At 33.8% G+C, this 21,680-nt stretch overlaps 2 protein-coding genes across 2 annotated transcripts; both read right to left on the minus strand.

The window, feature by feature from the left end:
• Positions 1-6,777: 6,777 nt before the first annotated feature.
• On the minus strand, positions 6,778-8,096 carry LOC132044801 (uncharacterized). The gene has a single exon (XM_059435324.1). The coding sequence runs from the start codon at positions 7,704-7,706 to the stop codon at positions 6,984-6,986; it is 723 nt and encodes a 240-aa protein (XP_059291307.1). The 5' UTR covers positions 7,707-8,096; the 3' UTR covers positions 6,778-6,983.
• A 4,727-nt stretch (positions 8,097-12,823) lies between these two features.
• On the minus strand, positions 12,824-20,526 carry LOC132044827 (AMSH-like ubiquitin thioesterase 1). The gene is made up of 13 exons (XM_059435362.1): positions 20,179-20,526; positions 18,387-18,451; positions 17,590-17,665; positions 17,194-17,508; positions 15,737-15,859; positions 15,403-15,449; positions 14,854-15,193; positions 14,668-14,757; positions 14,512-14,574; positions 14,337-14,411; positions 13,898-13,960; positions 13,650-13,702; positions 12,824-13,393 (listed from the first exon to the last, which is right to left on the minus strand). Exons 1-13 carry the CDS (start codon positions 20,296-20,298, stop codon positions 13,219-13,221), a joined length of 1,605 nt encoding a protein of 534 aa, XP_059291345.1. The 5' UTR covers positions 20,299-20,526; the 3' UTR covers positions 12,824-13,218.
• Between the last annotated feature and the right edge of the window lie 1,154 nt (positions 20,527-21,680).

The following is a 21,680-nucleotide window of genomic DNA, read 5'->3' on the forward strand; positions in this document are numbered from 1 at the left end:
GCGAAAACATTTCTTTATAATAAGTGTTTTTTTTTCTTTCTTTTGATAATTGTTATATTCGGAGTCAGCTTGCACGCGCCTCGATTAATTTTATGAAATATTTTTACCTCCTGCCAACACATACATTCATAACTTTATTCACCAAAACTCAAGCATATAAAAACACATAATGTTTTTGTCTTCGCATATTAATGTAGTATATTTTATTTCCACATATAAATTGAAGGAATTAATAACCACTTTTACTAAGTAGTAGTACGAAAGAGTCAAATTAAGAACGTGCTCGTAATGACACTAGGACTGTTGAAGGACCATCTATGGCCATACTCTCTGGCTTCTTCAGTTTTATTACCTACTCCATTTATTGTATTTTTATTTTTTTTGTTTGTTTCCCACTCTTAATCAGTACTCGTATTATCATCAAATCTCATATTAAGGTAAAGCATTTAACAAAATCGACTCCATATTTAAGGTGTCGTTTGGCCATAAAAATTATTCATTTTTTTCCGAATTTTTTTTTACTTTTTTTACTTTTGGGCGTTTGGCCATAAATATTCGGAATACAACTTGAAGTTGTATTCCGGAATACCAAAAACAAGAAAAACTTGTTTTTCAAATTTTTTTCACTTTTTTCACTTTTTACAATTACATTTCACCAAAAACTACAATTTAAAAAATTATGGCCAAGCACAACTCCAACTCCAACTCCAACTCCAACTTCAAAAATTCCAAAAAAAGTGAATATGTTTTTGGTATTTATGGCCAAACGCCTACTTAAAATTCGAACACGAATCCTCTAATCAAGAGTAAGAAATACTTACCCTTTTACAACAATTCTTGTTGGCTACCTTACCTACTCTATTTAAGCACCTAAGTAATATTGTCCTCTCCTTCTCCCAATTAGGTCTTTCACATTACGATTAGTAACTTACTTGACTATTTCATTTGATCTAAAAATGCGATTTCTCTCGCTAATCTTGAACCACCAAAGGAAGGCTCTTGAAATGGTCCGGCTGGATTTTTAGTCGTGCAAAGCATGATAAATGATTCTAAGCTAATTATCTACCTATTTTGGTGGCCAAAAGAAGCTACTTTGAACTATTAATGTACTTTTAACCATATATCCTGCTTGCCAATAATATATTAAGTAGACACTTGACCATGATTTGATTGAAATTTGGTACAAAAAATGGTGTTTGAAGTTTAAGTTTAAAGTGATATTTGGAAGTTGAAGACGTGTTTAACATCAAAAAAGAGTTAACGTTTTTACGAGTCATGAAAATTTAAAGAACTCCTAAAATTTGTTTTCCAAACTTTAAATTCTACATATTAAGTTTGAGATGAAATAATAGATTAGTTCGATAAACAAACACTTACTTGATCAAATAGTCTCCAAATATTATTTCAATTATTCTAAATGTTATTTATCGCCGAACGGCTCCTAATTTTCCAGGGCTCTCTTTTGCGTTTCTTTTACAAGGATAATGTTTGGACCAGCTTACGCGCAGTTAACTTATTTCATCGGGTATTTGCTATTTGACTAGCTCTTACCATCATAAATATCAGGTAACTTTACTCGCCAAAGCTTAGACATATGAGGAAAAAAAAAATCATTTAACATATTTTCTCTTATATGCTGGGATTTGTGTGGCTGTCAAAGGCTCTCACGAAGATTTTCTAGCATCACTCAAACCACTAGGAAAATAGAAGAAACCATGATACAAACACAAACATAATTTCCAGCACATTACTAGAATTTTTACACCTAAGAAGAATGATACTAGTCTTAAACCCATAGAATCAGACAAAAACAGCAACATACAAAGTAAACCACTCTTTAAATAAAGTTTAAACCTAATCACGATATAGCACTATCTCACAAAAAGATAAACAAAAAGGACAGACCTAAAGTAATCTTGAAACTCGTATGAAACAATTCATATATTCAAGACAAATTAAGGGAAGAAACCACAGTAGACAACCATGAAATAATGTTGAATTTTTGACCAAAATAAGCTATTATTTAAACCAATTCACCAAAATAATACGTTTTTAATTTTTTACGAACTAGCATAAACGTATTCTGAGTAACGTATTAGGCATTATTTTATTCAAAAATTCGACGGGAAAATAGCGGGGGTTAACGGTGTTAAAAGCTAATTGTGCGTGAGTAACGTATTATGCCTAATACGTTCGTTCACAAGATTAACTGTTTTAGAGAATCCATATACGAGCAATCCTTCTCCGTAATCTGACATTGATTGATGTTAAAGTCGTAACTCGGAGTTACGATTTTAGGATAAAACGTAACTGACAGTTACGTTTCTACCCAAACTAGGCACGGGCAATCGAATCTTGCAGAGAATCCTGCAAATTGGGAATCCTTCTGACTGATTTGACTATAAAACGTGATCAATAGTTACGTTTTAATTGTAAAACGTGACACACAATAACGACACATTTGCTAAAGTCCCTCTTCCTTATACTTTTTGAACAAACCACAGATCATTATAAAATATAGTGTATGAAACGAATGTTCAAACACATTCCAACAATTTTTAGCAAAGCTTCTACTTGTGTGGCCTATTGTTGGAACAACATTAAAAAATTCAACAGGTATGAGTTAATTAAGTCAAATATGTTGTAATATGTTAAAATAATACTATAGTTTTAATTTATTTTTTCGTTATATTAATAATAATAAGTGTCTTATTTTCGCGTGTAGGAGTAAAGATGGCCAATTTTGAACATAATGTGATGGTTGCTTTGTATTGGGGTGGCGAAATAATTCTTGAAATGAACGGATTCGGGTATACGAAGGTGCCAAAATGATTGTTAGCATGTTTATTTCAACGAACTATCTTTGAATTGGTTGAACTATTGCATGAGAAGATGGGGACAAATAGTGAATGTCACGTATATATGATTCTGTGCAGATGAAAATTGTGGAATCTACGTGAGAGTGCAAAATGTAAAGCGATGAATATATCGATGATAGTGGAGATTTACTTCAAAATAATATTGGTGTAAATCCTCATAATCAATTTGGTCATGGTGTGTCCGAAATTCCATGTCATGATATACCTACTTTACGACATTGGAGAACGAGGGAAGATATTTTCATTTCTACACGAGAATCGAGATGGGATGTTGTTCGGTTGCACTTGGTCGAGGATGCCAACAAAGACTTGGAAAAGAATATGTATTTTACTTGTTTATAAGCAAAGCAAAATTGAAACGGGCCGTGACGATTTGGAGTTTGCGCAAAAATAAAGTTTGAGGTGATAACGTCAAACAAAAGTCTATGGGTTGTGAGATGCAAGTTTTATAATTTATTAGGTTGTCTATGGTTTCTTCGAGGTCGGAAGGTTGGAAATAACCTTTGGAAGATAGGAAAGTATGTTGATAATCATAGATGTGAGACTGAAGGGCTTACGACAGGTCATGTCAACCTAGATACCAATTTGATTGCATCCTCCCCAAGTGTGAATACCGTCAGGGCTAGGGGTAGGCCAACTATTCCCACACTTGCAAATGTCATTGTTTGTTAAACTTTTTTAAAATACATGTCTTCGGTTAAATTCAGCTTCAATGCATAGCTTAGATTTCATGACTCAGTTTCCGCTTATTGAATTCAGTGTTGGTTAAATGAATGGCTTCATTTACTTCACTACATTTTGTTGTAATTATTTATCCTAGGTTAGTCTTGTTTCATGGGTTGTCAACGGGACTTACTGGGTGCCCTACAGGTGGTACTTAGTCGGTTTGGCCGACATACTACATCGTGTGGCAGGTGTTAGGAATGTAAGTGATGAGGTTCATAATTAATTCTACACTTTGTTATCTAGTTCCCAAACTCCATTGATTTCTTTCAGCGGTAGTAGACTCTTTTAAATTATGAACTAATTCTTAAACTTACATACTATATTCGGGAAATGTCATAGCTTATGCATTCAAATTTTTAGTTTTAGAGGCTGATGATTGTCGATCAGTTTAGTTTTTTGACGTTATTATGTTGAGTTTTTATTGCATTCCAAACATTACTAGTAATAATGTTTTTTAGTGATTAATTTCTTACGTTGGAAGTATCAGAAATTATAAATCAACTAGTTCATGATTTACTTGACGGATAATAAATGTCAGATGTCAATTACTTTACAACCCAATTTGGGGTCCTGAAACATTGTTTCATGCTTGGTTTTCATAGTGGAACTTGAATGTTGAGTTATGTGCATATGGTTGGGTCATATCATATGGGATTGGTTCGCTCGCTGCGGATAGAGTGTTGAGTGCCAATCACGTGATTTTGGGTCATGACACTTGAAAAAAGAAGAGGATTGTGTGCCTATGGGAAACTAAATGGATAACGCAAAATACTAGATACATAGGCAACACATGTTATAAATTATGGCATTGTGAAATATATTTAAATAAAGCGGTCCCTTCTTTTCCTAGAAAACGTTTGAAACAACGTGCTACAAAACTATCTAATAGCTGAAAAAATATATTATAAGTAGATACATGATTTCGAACTAAGTCAATAAATCAAAAATCAAACAATGACAAAATGGCATGTGATTGAGTGGTAAATTGATCAACTGCAACAAACGATACTTTATGACAATTTTTAGTGGATTGTTCACTTGCATCATATTTCACAATTAAGAAGAACCATCAGCCTTGTGTTGATAAATCTGATATGTATCTTTAGCATTTTGTTTTGAGTAATTGTTGATATATGGAGTAATATTTACGACAGTAAAGATTAATTTAGTAAACAAATGTGCCTTACAAATAGCCTAACTATATGTTTCTCCACAGGCTTTTATTTTGATTTATAAAAGGATACACTATAAGGAAAAAAGACCAAACTCCAGGCTGCTTAATAATATTTTGCCATAGGACTAAGCTAAAATTATGCATTTTTCTTTTATCACTTCATATATATTGTGACAGCATTGCCATAAGCGGGATTAGTTTCTTGTATGCAATAAGGATTGTAGACACGTGATTTTTTATCCTCGCCGGAGTGTTTCACCTTCTAGTGTCTAAATATTTCTTTTAATTTTAGTCTTGATATGTCGATTTTACTCTATATTATTTATTAGGTTTATTTACTGATATAAGAAGAGGGACAAAAATATTTACTATTTCTAGAGTACAAGTTTGGTGTTTCAAAAGAATGAAAAATCACAAAAAATATGCTTTCTAGGATTTAATTTTGTTTAGCTAGTTATTTTCTTTTAAATAATATATTTTTCTCTATCTAGGAATAGTTATTAAGTATTTCTCGTTTTACATTTAAATAAAAGGTAAATAAAAAAGATGACAAAAAGGGGAAAGGAGCAAATGAGATTATATCACCTCACCACAAAATGACAAAGCTTCGTAACAAACCTTATCGCTTTACATTTTGCACTCTCACGTAGATTCCACAATTTTCATCTGCACAGAATCATATATACGTGACATTCACTATTTGTCCCCATCTTCTCATGCAATAGTTCAACCAATTCAGCATAGTTCGTTGAAATAAACATGCTAACAATCATTTTGGCACCTTCAGTATACCTGAATCCGTTCATTTCAGTAATTATTTCGCCACCCCAATACAAAGCAACCATCACATTATGTTCAAAATTGGCCATCTTTACTCCTACACGCGAAAATAAGACACTTATTATTATTAATATAACAGAAAAATAAATTAAAACTATAGTATTATTTTAACATATTACAACATATTTGACTTAATTAACTCATACCGTTGAATTTTTTAATGTTGTTCCAACAATAGGCCACACAAGTAGAAGCTTTGCTGAAAATTGTTGGAATGTGTTTGAACATTCGTTTCATACACTATATTTTATAATGATCTGTGGTTTGTTCAAAAAGTATAAGGAAGAGGGACTTTAGCAGTGTGTCGTTATTGTGTGTCACGTTTTACAATTAAAACGTAACTATTGATCACGTTTTATAGTCAAATCGATCAGAAGGATTCCCAATTTGCAGGATTCTCTGCAAGATTCGATTGCCCGTGCCTAGTTTGGGTAGAAACGAATCGTCGATTACGTTTTTATCCTAAAATCGTAACTCCGAGTTACGACTTTAACATCAATCAATGTCGATTACGGAGAAGGATTGCTCGTATATGGATTCTCTAAAGTCGCATCGACAAGAACGTATTAGGCATAATACGTTACTCACGATTACTAATTAGCTTTTTAACACCGTTAACCAGCCTATTTTTTTCCCGTCGAATTTTTGAATAAAATAATGCCTAATACGTTACTCGGTGAATACGTTTATGCTAGTTCTGTAAAAAAAATTAAAAACGTATTATTTTGGTGAATTGGTTTAAATAATAGCTTATTTTGGTCAAAACTCCAATAATGTTTATATCTATGTCTTTGTGTCTGCTTAGACTATGACAGTACTGGGATATCAATGAATAATATGAATATGTACATTTTAACTCATCCACCAAAAAATGCTCTTTATCCTTCACTTTATTCAATTTTTAGATGTAAAATAAACAACACTGGTATTACTAGATATGTAGGAGTCAGTTTGGACATAGATTTTTTTTTTTTTTCCTTTTTTAAAATATTACGTATTTGGTTATTCATTATAACTAGGTGAAAAATCTTTTCTACACACAAAATTATTTTTTTCCAAGTGAAATGCATATTGAGACATAACATCAACTTTCAAATACAAATTTTCGACTTAAACTTCAAAAGAACTCTTTTTTCTTCCCAAAGTTTCAACCAGACGTGCTTAAACTTATTATTATGGATATTTGTTGTTATCATGATGGTCAAACGAGACAAAATAGTGCCCAATTCTGCAAATATTCAAAATACATTTCTTTCCTTCTCTTGAATAACTCCAAAAAAAAAAAAAAAATCAAAAAATCTTGAATCTATAACAAACTGTGATGCATTTCATATAGTAATTACTACTAATTGGTACACACAAAATCACTTCTTACTCTTCTTATGTTTCCCATTACGAAACAGAGAACCTAATCCAAAGAGATTTTGTGATGCAACATTAAGAACTGGACTAATTCGAATACCATTACCATAATTAGGTCCTGTTGCTCCATAATTCTTTCTCAATGGTGGCTTTTGAGATGATGGAAATGTATAAAAACTAGCAGGTGCTGATGAATTCTTGATTTGCTTCAATTGCATAGTACTCTGTTTCTGCTTTGAATTATTAGGTACCGAACCAGTAGAATTACTGCGAGATAATAAAGGTAATGACCAAAATGAGCTGCTTTTTTTGTGTGTATTAACACAATGAACACTACTACTTCTCTTGATACCCCAAAAAGAATTAGAATTAGGATTCTTTTTGATCTCTTGCTTTGAATTTTGATCTTTTTGGGGATGGGGTGGAACAGAATTGACTAAAGTTTGAGTCTTTTTTGATAAAGGGACTTGTTTAGAAGAAGTAACAAACTTTTCTTGAAGTTGAATTGGACGAATTAGTCCATCTGAAAAGAGTTCATCTGCTGAAGAAGTTTCTGTATCAGTACTATTGCTAATACAAAAATCGAATTCAGGACTTGAAGAAAGTGATTCTTGGACTTGTTGGTAGTCTTGAATATTGGAATTTTTGTGGCAAAGATTATGGGAAAAAGAGATTCTTGGACTTGTGGTTAAGCTTGGAGCTTCAGAGATCATATCAATGGCCATGTTTTTTTTTTTGTTTTTTGTTTTCTTGGTACAATTAATGAAAGGAAAGAAGGAGAAAAAAAAATATCTAAGGCGTGTGGAAAGAGGACAAAGATTCAAATGCGATGTGGGAACACTGACATACTGAGGAGAAAAGGAAATTTTCAGAGGATTGGTTGCAGAGTCAAAAAAAGAGAGAGAGAAGCTAAATAGGTTTGAATTCTGTGGCACTTGCTCTTGTGGTGGACAAAGGCTGAGTGGCTTTTGTGTCAAAAAGAAATATTAGTACCATCTACTTAAAGAGAGTTTAGTTTTTGCGGTGAAGGGTCAAACTTGCAGCTAGATCATTCCAAATGAAATAATTTTGCCTCCCTTAGAAAGTTGGTTCAGAAGAAATAATATCATGCACTTAAAGAGAGTTCACACATTCAATTAAAATAGATTATCCCGACATGTATTCATCCTCTCTTATAAGTTATTCATACTTAGTGACACTTTATAACTTTAGTTAGATTTAAATGACTTGTTTATAAAAGATCCGGAGAAAAGGAGAAAAAAGACTGTTCCCTTGAACTTCGCAGATGATCTAAATTTTGTCATTTAACTGCTGCCCCTAACTTCACAAGGGCAAAATCGAGCCACTTTCATAACGGTAGGGATAGGAACGAGATAATCTTTCAGTAGAGGGAAAAATTGTTATGCTTCGCATAGTCTTAGGGCAGTTTTGACCCTCATCAATAATTTTTATATTCGTGTGAAATTTTTTACACTAATGGATCAATATCTTGAAAAAGCTAGATTGATAATTTGGAAATAAGACAAATTATCTGCTACAATAAATTAAAATATATTGACACAAAATATTCTTAATAAGTGTATTCGAGTTTTATCCAAAAATGAATTGCATGTCGACTCCTACAAAATGAGTATGCACGCTGACTTGGAGAATGTTAAAAGGTCCAAAGCGACAAGAGTTACCTTCCTAATACGGCAACGAACTACTTTTTGCGAAGCATTGAATCTGCAGCATTGAATCTGTCTTTATGCCATGATGTTAATTATTATCTTCTATTACACATGAAAATACCATAATCCTTTAGCAGCAAAATGTTTTTTAATTGGTTCAAGAATGTGCAAAACATGATAAAGTCCAAATATAAAATTATAGTGGAGCATTAACCTATCAGATAGTGAAAACTCATAGGGTAATAATAATAAGTAACTAGAAGCCAGGAATGATTTACCTGCACTTTGAAGCAACATACATCATTTATACTGTTTGTTCATATACTAGCATACATGTTATATTATTTCCCTACAGTATTATTGTCGTATAAAAAATGTATTGTACGTATATAGAAAATGTATCATTGTTGTATAGAATATATATCCGTACAGTATGTGTTTAAAAAATGTATTATTGTTATATAATTTGTGTTTGATAAATGTATAATCAAAGTATATTTACTAATTATATACATATTATAATTAGAAGCCAGGAATGATTTACCTACACTTTGAAGCAACATACATCATTTATACTGTTTGTTCATATACTAGCATACATGTTATATTATTTCCCTAGCTTTTGTCGCTACACTTTTGAGTCATGGGCCTAAATACAATCGAGTAATTTTCCACAGGCCAAATATAAGGTTATTGGCACCCAATTACGATAGAAAAGAGGTTGGCTTCTATCTTGAAGCACAAGCAATTTTTTATCCTTCATCAGGGAGTTTTAATTAAAATAATAAAAATTTGTCTATTCTTAATTAAAAATCTCGAGTTTTAGTTTTAAAAATCGAATCCTCTATGATAGATTGATAGTAAATACGAAACCCTCTTATGATAGACCTTTTACTGCGTGAACCGGAATCAATTCGTGTAGTAAATTTCGCATACCGAATAGTTATTTAAATACATAACTATTTTTCTTGCTCTTGTTTTTACAAATTTGCAAGAAATGACATGTATCTTGGTAAACTTTAGAAGACGGAGGTTGTGGTTAGCACTTGACCCCTTTCTTCTCTTGACTTTTGGTGGCTGCTAACTCAACCACTGACTTAATTATTCTTTTTTTTTTTTTTATTCCATTTGATTGTTTCTAGAGAACAGGCTTAGATGAAAGAAAATAGAAAATAAAATTTAAAAACTAAAATATAGAGAAGAAGAAGAAGAAGAAGAAATTCATGTTGCTTTGTACTACTAGGTTGAGTGTGTTTAATTTTTTTTTTTTTTTTTTTTTTTATCAACAAGCATGTTTAATTATTGAAACATGATCAAGTAACACATGAAAAATGTTGATTATAAGCCGCTTTCACTGGATAATCCAAGATCCATCATTGATTCGTAATTGCTAACAGCATAACTACGCTACCAGGAATAATTCATCTCAATTGAACCTTTACCAACTTTTTTATATTTAATGAAGATAAACTAAGTGAACTTTATCACTAGTAATTAATTCGAATTAAATAAGATACAATTGCCCATCATATAAACACTTTCTTTGCGGATAAAATCAATTACACTTATTTCTACAAGGACATCAAACCTAACTTCAACGCTCTCTATGATGACCTGTGTCATGCCTCTATAAAAATTATGACAATCATTATCAGGAAAGGTGAATTGATTGGGTCATACTTAATTCAAATCCATTAACATTTAATTAAAAATTACTTGTCCCGAACACAGTCAAAATCATACGTGTGTCAATAGACTGGTTCCCTCACTAACGTACCTTTTTTTTTTTTTTTTTTTTTTTTTTTTTTCAAAACGAAATACCCAAGTTTTTTTGTTTCCCCCCATTATACTATTAAATGTCACTATTTGTAAGTGACTCCCCAAAATAAGAACTGAAATGTACCTTATTATATTTTGCTATTTGACTTTTGTTACTTCCCTTGGATAAATTCCAATATACTACAAGCTATTTCGGATTGATATGACTAAAATAAGCATTAGTATATTTCAATTGGGAGTAGTTGAAAGTTTCAGATATATTTGGTCTGATTCTGCAATTGAAAACATGCTTTCCATTTTCTTCTCAACAAGCACATGAAAACAACAGATTAAGCAAAGAGTACATGTAGTTTGCTTTGAAAGTTCAGCAATGAATATTGCAACAGTTTGCAATTAATTGTGTTCTGCAACACTTTTGTATTGGCTATTAGTCTAACTCTCGGAAGGATATTTTTCTTTTTTGTACCACTTCCTTCTAGAAACTCTGCCTGTGTGAAATTGCTTAAGTTGCTCGCCAAGCCTAAATAAAGAAGGTGGATTGCAGTAGATTCACAACCAACATAAAACTCATCAATTCATGAGGAGTCCCTATAATATTATTTGATATGATGTGACATGAGTTAAGCTTAAATCGAGAAGTAAGAAATCATATAACCGACCCCAACTTGTTTGGAATTGAGGCATAGTTGTTATACCAGTTACATCTAAAACTAACACGGAGAGGATTTTCGGGTTTTGCTAAAACTAGTTCATTGTTGACTTCTAGACCAGAAATCAGAGCTTTAATTACAAGCTTTCCCCGCTAGCTTCTATTGTCAACACTATGGATGTAATATCATCTACTGAAGGTTCTAAAATTGAATTGACATCACTAAATTAGATCAGCGTCCATTTTGAATTATGAAACGCTAGTCAATCTCGAATAAATAAATAAATATTTTTTCCCAATTTATCAACAACAAAAGAATTTTAGTTGGAAAATGTTAATAGTGGTAATGAACATCTAAGGTTAAAACGAAGATATCCGGACGATAGGAAGTCGAGGTCCATAGAACATATGGACCAACCATGGCGTGAGTGAAGGTATACATCGATCAATGACAGCCCTCGTTCTCACAGAGGTTCTGTCAATTTTTCAAGGTTTTGACAGACGAACCATATTTGATACTACTTCACATGCCAGCAACTTGTCCACATTCTGCAACTAAGGCCCAACAACACACCTAAGTTGTGGCCTCACAAGCCATTGAGTCCTTGGCGAGTTGGCCATTGCTCATTGTGTTCACAACCTTACAAGATAACAGGGCCCCAAAATCAAGTACGCACTTGTTGCTATCAAAGATATAAACAAAACAAAAGTATGCCAAATCAACGAGCTATTTTTAGTCCTCGACAGACCTAATCAATGAGTGTTTAACTAGAGTGAAAATTGATGCCCACGACGGATGGCTGGTTAAAGAGAAGGACCAACAATCGTCTAAAGATGGGGTACACATGAAACCTTACGCGAATCCAACATCAAAGTGAGAAGAAAATGAAAATGTTTAAAAGGCGTATCATAAATTCACATGGTACGCTCGCTTTTGGATGACTTAGCCTGAGAGACAAATTCGTTAGGTCTATTGGGCCAAAGCGGACAATACATGTCAGGGGCTTGGATTTTTCAGCCTCCGACCGAATCGAGAGATCAATCCAAATAGGCTGATTCCACCCCAAAGGTTACGTCTGCCTTGCTCTAGTTGCCTCAACCACAAGAGAACAAAAAGTAAGACCACTCAATTTACCCAACGACGAAAAAAGAAGGTGGAACCCAACGCCAATTCTCTCCCGCAAAAGAAAAAGAAAATCAGATCTAAGGGAACACTACGGCTGAGCCAAAAAAAAATAAAAAGAAGAAGAAGAAAGTTTCTACATAATGCAGACCGGTGAGCAATTCTACATAATGCAGACTAGTACTGCTGACCCTAACAAATGCAGGAAAGATGATAATGCAGATTTCCAGAACGCCACTTCTTCCTACATTAATCAGAGGCCCTGAATAATGAAATAGGAAAAATCATGGACAAGATCATTGGAATTTGAGCACACCATAAAGCTATGGATGGCATACTGCGAATTGCGAAATAGATTACTACCAAATAATGCTCTCCAAAATTTAAAGGAAAACAACCGATTGGTAAATATCTCTAGGATAATAACCAAGTTATGTAAGTAAATTGCTTCCAATTGTTCAATCATTTAATACTAAAGTCATTCTTTGATAAAGAATTCTAATTTCTAAATCGAAAGATTTGTTTCTTTCAACCCCTATTTAGATTTTGACTAAAGGTAAAAAAACAACTTTCTTTGAATATTTAGTCATTCTAAAAGATGATGAGATAAAAAAGTGTACCTATTCTGAACCAACAAAACTATATTCACAAAGTAGATATGACAACTGATGCACAGTTACAAGTCAACAACTATAACGTCAATAGTTTTGACCATTTTTCAAGTTTACACACGATGATGCCTGAAAAGGAATTTCTATTTACACAGTTGGTTTTAATTATATAAATTCAATGATGCAGTTCTATTATATCTGCAAGAATGCCAGGCATGAACCTCTTACAACCTTCACCTGCACGCAAGCTGCAGCTTGAAGAGTTACCCGTTAACAACTTTCAAATTGAGTATTCAAGGATTATGTATTGACATCTCGTAGACCAACCAACATTGCGAAGGCACAACAAACAAGCATCATGGATGAAAGATGTACTATTTTCAAATCATTAATCAATGATCCGAATCATCTCAGATCAATGACATCAAACTTCAAGTTAGAATCCATATAGACATCTGTACAATGCTTGTAAATTGGGCTACCATCAGGAGGGGGGTCATGTGGATGAAAACCACGCCTTGGACATTGTCGGATAACTGTCATACCACCCGGATTTGTCAATCGGAATATTCCATGTTTTCTACGCACATTAGAATACCACAAATTAGTTAAGATGAACAATCCCCAAAAAATAATCCCACCCACCCAGGGCAATTTTCTCCAGTCATGGGAAATAGCTAATTTGTTACGATTAAGTAGCTAGGTAGAATAACTAATTCCACCAAGCAAGATATATAAACCCTATAAAATGATTGTGTAATGCACAATCCTTGTACCAAGAAACGGCTTTATACTAAGAGAAAAATCTACTTCACCAGAGATTGAGGCTACTTTACCTTGAACTATCTCTTGGGGCCATTACAATTGCAATAGCTTCAGGCAACATGATCTGCTTAATCATTAGTAAAGGAAATAGGTAAATCCAGGATCTGTGACGAAATCATATCAATAACAAGAAAAGGATGCGCAGTAGATTAAACATAAATTCAGGTGTAATAGGCCATGTAAACTTTTGCGCCAGTCTTCGTAAACAAACTAGAGACATATCCCAGTTGGGGAAGTAGAGAGTTAAGAGTACAGAAACCTGATATGAATATTGGGTGTGAACATCAATGGATGACATGAAACATGATTGCGTTGGATGTGTCTGAAAAGGAATGCAAAGTGAAGAGTCATTACTTGACTTTAATTGTATCATGGAGTAAAAGCTTTTCAAGTTTCTTTTGAGATAAATACCATATTAAAGTAACTGGAAGAGAAGCTCTTAAATAACTTGTAGAAGGTACCATGGACAACATTTTAAGATACATTTCCTGTTATGACTCAATAAATCACAACAAGTATTCTAGGTGTTCTAATAGCTACTTGATAGTTGTTACGTATATTTCCTTACAAAAGCATAGCAAACTCCACCAGATCACAGAAACTAAACTGTGACTTAGTGCAATAGTTTATACTTTAACATGACATCATAATTCAGGAGTAATTTATCAAGGACTAGGATCCTCGCAAAATAAACTTACATGAATCCACCCAAGAGGAAACAATGATTGCTTATCTTGAACTTCAAATATTTCCTCCTCATTTGTAGTTTGACACTGCTTAGAAAGAATTCGATCAGGATACTATCCAGGAAACACATCCAAAGGACAATACAAGAACTCTCTTTTTTGAATAATATAGAGGACTCTTACTTACCGAATCTGATGTCGATTCCTGCTTGGGAATGATTAGAGCTGTGACATAAAATCTTCGGTTTTTCTGAAACAAGCAATAGTGTGGATGATGATACAGCTACAAAGTGATTGTAAGTTTGTAACTTAAAACACAATGGTAAGAGTTAATGGGACATACAAGTGATCCAGCAAGAACACCACAGGTTTCAAGATTTTTGTTAGTATTGGACTTGGCTAACTTCATGAAAGTATCCATCACAGATGCTGACTACAAAATGAGAATAGGTGAAAGCATTTCATAATGTAAGACAAGAAATCAATAAGGAAATGGACAACCAAAAAAATGGATGTAGAAAAATCTCACAATGTGCAATTGCAGGGGATCTTCAGAACAGATTAGACCATCAGGTGATGATTTAACCAATCCACATTCCATCTCATCGACTGGACATGCAGCGGTTGGCATCAAATCTTGTACCTCAGCAAGAACGGGTGGAGGAGAAGGTTGTCTAATGATTTCTGATTGTAGAGGGCTTTCTTCTGTATCAAAGGAAATCAATGAAGCAGGTTCATCAAGACGCAGCACTGGCTTGTCACTGTTGACTGGCAACGTTGATTCCACACATGGTTTTCCACATTCTGAACTGATATCATCCTTTTTATCAGAACACTCATTTTCAACAGGCTGCAGGAGGCTGTTTTCCCTTCAAGGATTAAGGAATATACTCAAAACTCAAATGCAAGCACGCTGGCAGAATAAACTTACACGGTAAATAAAATTATCTGTTGGTAGCTCAGGACTGCATTATAAACCCTGATAATGTCATTACTAATATGATTTGCAACAGCTAGAAATATTTACATATAAATGATAAAACATGTTGAAAATTAACTCGATTACTATGAATCTCACCTGGGAATCAAAATTGGAGTGAAGTCCACATTACTTGGATAAGACACCTGCATTTAAGAATGGAAGTTGTAATTACTACAGTTACTTTAGTCATTACATTCCAGAAAAAGGGTTATTTGTCGGGACTCCCAATCTATGCCTATCCCCTCAACCAGGGCTTCTTTTCTCCAGAAATAAAGATAGAAAACAGAGAAGTAAAATGGAGGGGGAAAAACATCCTAGAAAACAGAGAAGTAAAATGGAGGGGGAAAGCATCCTTCATTCTCCTCTGTCACTAGCTTGAGGACTATAATTGTATTTAACCAAGCCAAAAAAAAAAAAAAATCCTTCATACCCCTCTGTTACTAGCTGGAGGTTGCCACTGTCCTCGAAGTCCATTTGGACCCAAGATGGAATGTTTGCTCAGAGTTTCATCCTTTGGACGCGGAATACTAAGTGACCTAGAAAAGCAGAAAAAAAAAAAAGAATAGCAACATTAAATTAAATAGTTGACATCCAGCAAACACAAGCTCAGTTTCACCTTGACTAATGCATTCTACCTCGTTGATCATTGTTTCTAAACCACACATTACGCCAGCCTAAGAAGAGATTTTACTTGCAACTGCTATACTATATGATTTCAGTGTGTAGATTTGTGTTTCTTATGCTTTGCGGACAAGTTAAAGCTAAAGCAATTACTTCTTGATTCTTTTAATCTAGCATGGGAATGTAAAATGTATCTTTATCATTCCATAATCATGTGTTTATTAAGATAAAAGTATCTTTATCATTTCTTTTTTAATAATAGTTCCCAAGGAATAATGATTTATTAAGACAAAGAGGTCTATTTCATACTATTCTTGACATAAGTGATTCCATACTTTAATAATTTGTAGTTCCCAAGGAATAATGATGCACTACTCCAAGGATGAAAGCTACAAAGAGGTCTATTTCATACTAAAGTCAGTTGGTGGTTTGTGTATAAGTGATTCCATAGGTCTTCAGGAAAATCTAGGCATTGTAAAACGAACAGATTCCACATGCAACATTCACATTTAGCAAGAGCTCCCAGACTAGACCATTAATACAAGCAAATCCGTTTTGACCAGGTTTTTAAAGCAACAAGTACAACGTGTTACTAGAAAAGAACGAACATGAATACCCATCTGGCAACGATAAATTACAGAGTAATCCTTGATAGTGCTTACAAACTTCACGGTTCGAATAAGCACTAGGGGCTTCACAAGCATATCAAACTCTGATTAGTTGGAAATGGAAGAGTTCAACAATGAAACTGGACTTCATGCGGCACTAGATGAGATGTAAGGACCAAAATCAAAACGAATCGTGTCCTCATCAGAATAGACCATTAATACAAGCAAACATCTATCTCTATGGCACCATGGTATCTAGGGTTATGAAGCATGTACAAAACAAAGAAATTTGGAATCACTGGAAAATGGAAACTACAAGTTCCAACTCAAGACCATCAATCTAGTATTTCATTCACCACCTTTCACCTTATCTTAAATAAAGTCTTCTAAGGCAATCTAACACACCACAATCTCGACATTTTAAGGAATTTCTCGGTTATCAAAAAATCATCTTTAAGATGAAACAACCTATGGCTATGAGACGCCAAATTTTCCCATAAGTAAAAAGTTTTGTTTCTGGCAAACCCCTTAGTTAGTGGAACTGCAATTATCACTTTGGTAAGCTTCAAGCAAACAGCTTCTTAACATCTTCAATGCACCTCTTGATTTCTGGTGGTTATATACAGTGCGCTTGGAGCACTGCACACTAGTACAATACACTTTCAAGAAAATATGAAAGACAAATAGAACCCATAAAACCAAACTTGCACGCATTACAACCAAATTCAAGGCAGCCAAACAAGAAACTTGAATGACACCTAAGAAGTAGTAAGTACATGATGCATACCTTATTTTTCCCCCAAGCCTTAAAGCTTTGCTTATAGGCAGGATAAAACTCCCCAGATAATCCTAAAAGATTATTTTGATGATGATTGTTCCCCTTATTCACTTGATATTTCCTGTTTAGCTCCTCGAGTTTCTGTTGAACTATTGGCTTCAATTCCTCAAGCTCAGCCACGGCATTTAGTAATCTCTTGAGATCAAATACAAAAAAGTAAGACTAGGTAAAGCTTACACATGAACCTGAATAGAGGAAAGGTATCGAATGTCTTACCTTTTTCAAATAAATTTTGTTGCTCTGAAGTGATGCTCGATAATCTCGATGGCATGGTATTGTCTCCGAGACCAAACTTAAACAGCAAACAGTAATTCAAGTACATACTTCAGGGATTCAGAAAAAAGTTAAGCCATCCAAATCACTAAAACCACCTAGTAATTCAATCTAGAGGCTTCTATCTTAAGAAAAAATAGAAAATACCTTAAAAACTTAAGGTTTGATTACAGAGACCTAACTTGAGGTTACTCTATCAGACATAACTCATCCTTAATTTGAGTAACAAACTTCCCGCACTTAAAAGTTTAGAGAAACCAAAAACTTTTTCTACACATAAATTAACCTACTAGCCCACTGGATTAGAATGTGGATTCAAAACAAACGAAATACTTATTTAAGTATTTAACAAGCTTTTAAAACTCATTTTTTTAAAATCTGGTGAATCAAAGCAAGTCTTGAAAGACTCAAGCGCGAAATTTAGACAAAGTATTTTTGTATGCTTCTCTGTACCTTACACTTAGTTGGCAAGTAATTAGAAAAAAAAATGATTTTGATGCATGCACAATTGACAAATTGCTTCTTAGGAGATAATACTATTACCCAATAAGTCAGCTTGGTCAACTCTGTAGAAAAAAGAAAAAAGAGTTTGGCTACTCAAATCTAGAAAGGGAGGTCTTCTAACATTCATGATTCAACCACATCGGAATTAAGCATAATAAACATAAACCTTAATGCAAGTCTGTGACATTAATCTGAAAACAAAATATAGCTTTGGATCATTTGACTTCATTTCTCACCTTGAGTATCTAAGAAGCATGACATACAAATCTATGACGTCTCCCTCTGCGCGAAAAATGTCAGCCTACAATATTGTAACCATATCATTTTCCTGCGATATCTCTTATAGGAATAAAGAGGAATTTGGACTCAAATAGAAAGGTATATTTATAACTATTACCTAATAGCAAAGCACTTGAGCACCAAAAGATATTCGATTGATCATAAGAGTCATAAAACGACGTGAAAGTTACTAACTCCGTGGCATAACAAAGCAGGCAATTCCAACTCCAACAGGAAAAAGTGCACCACCAAACAAGTACTATGCTATAGTTGAGATAATATGAAGAATGCAAAGAAAAGGCTCAAGAGTAATAAACAGGGATAGCAAACAATAACACTGCGGGTCGATCAAATCAAAGGATCAAAAGTGGCTAGCAGAGATGAACTAACAAGGGTTTCTAAGATCATGAAAGCACAAGCATCATACAGATATCACAGTTATTGGACAAACTACTAATGCATTATAACATCGATGATTGCCTATTCCCCTGTACTAACCAAACAAGAGTATAAATAGAGTGAGGGAGTCCCATTCCCATATGCTACTTGACTTGGAATAGGACCAGAACAGACCGAAGAACTAACCTTTGATGCAAAGAAAATTCTTAATGCAAAGCCAGCATTGGACCTAAGTACTGACCTAATAAATGAGCACACATTGCCCTAACTACATCAAAGTGGAAGAGTTTCACTTGCTCTGTTTCAACAAAACCTTAACCATCCAACCACCTAAAAAAGTTAGCATTCAATTTCTCAGTTCAACAATTGTTCTTTTTTATAACCGTGGTGTCCGGGCCAGCTTGCGCGCACCTCAACTAATTTCACGGGATACCTGTCACCTCCCACCAGCAACAGGTACCAGCTAACTCTGTCCACCAAGGCTAGGGCAGATGGGACGAAATCACCTAGTGCTACTGGGATTTGAACCTGAGATCTCATGGTTCTCAACCCACTTCACTGACCACTAGGCCACACCCTTGGGTGCAACAGTTGCGTATTTTAGCTAGAAAGCATTACAGAAGTTAATGGTGGACTCTTGGCAGAGATAATCCTAGAGAGTTAAAAAAAATGTTTCTGAAGTATGGCAGTCTTTTCACTATTACTTTCCCAGTTAAAGATGTTACAACACACAACACCCAGTGAAATACCATAAAGTGGGGTCTGGGGAGGATAGTGTGTACGCGGACCTTACCTCTACCTTGGGAGGTAGAGAGGCTGTTTCCGGAAGAACGTCGGCACAAGAACCAGCAATTCAAAGCAAGATAAAAGGCACGACAAAATAACAGAAATCGAAAGACACTAATCGAAGTACTAGATATAGCAAATAGTAACAAAAATCGAAAGACAAGGCACTACAAGAATACTACTAGTATGAAATAATAAGCATGACAGCACTCAATTACTTACTAACCTTCTACCCTAATCGGTGTCCTCCATAACCTCCATCCCAGTTAAAGATATTATTACAAATAATAAATAAATAAATAAATACAATCATAACAATGTTATGACAATGATAACAACAATCACGAAATAATTCCAATATTTCTCCAATGAAAACCCTACAGTGGCCAATTTTTTCAGAGGACACGTCAGTGGTTCAATTTTGAAGCTTAGGAGTTGCGCACGCAATGATATAGCTTTGATCACTGAACAATCGATCTAAAATTCACTAACTTAGTTCTCAATTCAAGGAAATGCAAAAAAGAAAAAAACAAATTAATAAAGTAAAGCTTATAGAAATTGGACCTGTTTGAGGACATTATCTGCGATACGATAGTAAATTTTCAAAGCGAGTCGATTATCTACATCCAGTTTCTTCGTACGCGCTGCGATGTTGATTTGCCCTGATGATGACCGGGTCATCATATTGAAGAAATTGTAGATATTGTTTTCTCTATTTATGCTTTGTTAGCATTCAATTTTGAAGCAGATCTTTAATTGTTAGCTTGATTAGAGACAGGCAATTGAGTCTTCAATGGCTGCTTGTGCTTGCAAGAGAGAGACAGAGATTGGGGGAAGAGACGGGTGAGGAGAACAATAAGGTAATTCATGAATCATACAGGGGCAAATTTGGAAAGACGTTATTAGGGCCCGTTTGGTTACGCAAACATTGTTCTCTTTTTGGATGGAGCACTTAATACTCACATCTTTTACTAATAATAATTATCGGTATCAGGAATTCACTAGTTGGATTAATTAAAATTGTACTATTTACCTCAAACTTATTAGTATAACATAATATAATAACATATAAAAGAATAAGTATATCTTTTATATATATACTACTCCGCTTAGCACTAAATTATGGGTAATGAATATGTGAGTTCACATTTAGAGCGGAGTCCGAATTTTGTGTTAGTTTTGACTTCTGAATCACATGATTCTTTTTGTTTATTGAATTCTTAATAAATTATCTATACATATTAAATAAAAAAATCAACAGAAATATAGAGTTTAAGGTAAAAGGTTCTACCAAAGCATTAAAAGTAACATTCTGTTTGGATCATTGTTACTCATCGTTTCATAATGTAATGTACTGTATCGTATTGTTTTGTAGATACAACGTTTGAATAGACTGTACCGTTTGCTGTTGTTTAATAAAAAATTTATTATTCGGTTTGACTGTATCGTACTGTACTGTAATTGGTAAGTTTACTAAAATGTCCTAAACATTGTAAATATTAAATCTATCAACAATTACTAATAAAAATAATTTAAGACAACTTCTTTCTGCTAATTTATCACAAATTATGCCTCGTATAAGCTGTTAAATTCATGCAAATTCTACCAAAATTAATGAAAAACATGTTATGAATATTAAAAACAATAATAACATGTTATGAATATTAAAAACAATAATAAGTACACTTTTTTTTCATTAGAAGTTCCTTATATATCCAATGTAGAAGCAACGGTGCACTTCTCCAATCCAACATTGCAATTCGAGAACCTTTCCATTTTCTCGTAGCATACGAAAAAAATAGCTATTGAGAACAAAATTTGACCATTAATAATTAATTGAAATTAGTAAAGATTTTTTAACCAAAACGCAGAAGGAGAGAGATGATGAAAGAAAAGGAGAGCAGCCACACATCTAAACCTAGAAGGAGACAGAAGAACGAAGAAGATGTAGGCAAGTATATTTGGGTGGTGTTAAATAATATAAGGGTAAAATAGGATTATGAAATATTATCTAAGAACATAATTAGAAAGAGAAATTAGACAATAATGGAATAACACCAAATCGA

Source organism: Lycium ferocissimum, unplaced genomic scaffold (assembly GCF_029784015.1).
Source record: "Lycium ferocissimum isolate CSIRO_LF1 unplaced genomic scaffold, AGI_CSIRO_Lferr_CH_V1 ctg525, whole genome shotgun sequence".
Classification (NCBI taxonomy): domain Eukaryota; kingdom Viridiplantae; phylum Streptophyta; class Magnoliopsida; order Solanales; family Solanaceae; genus Lycium; species Lycium ferocissimum.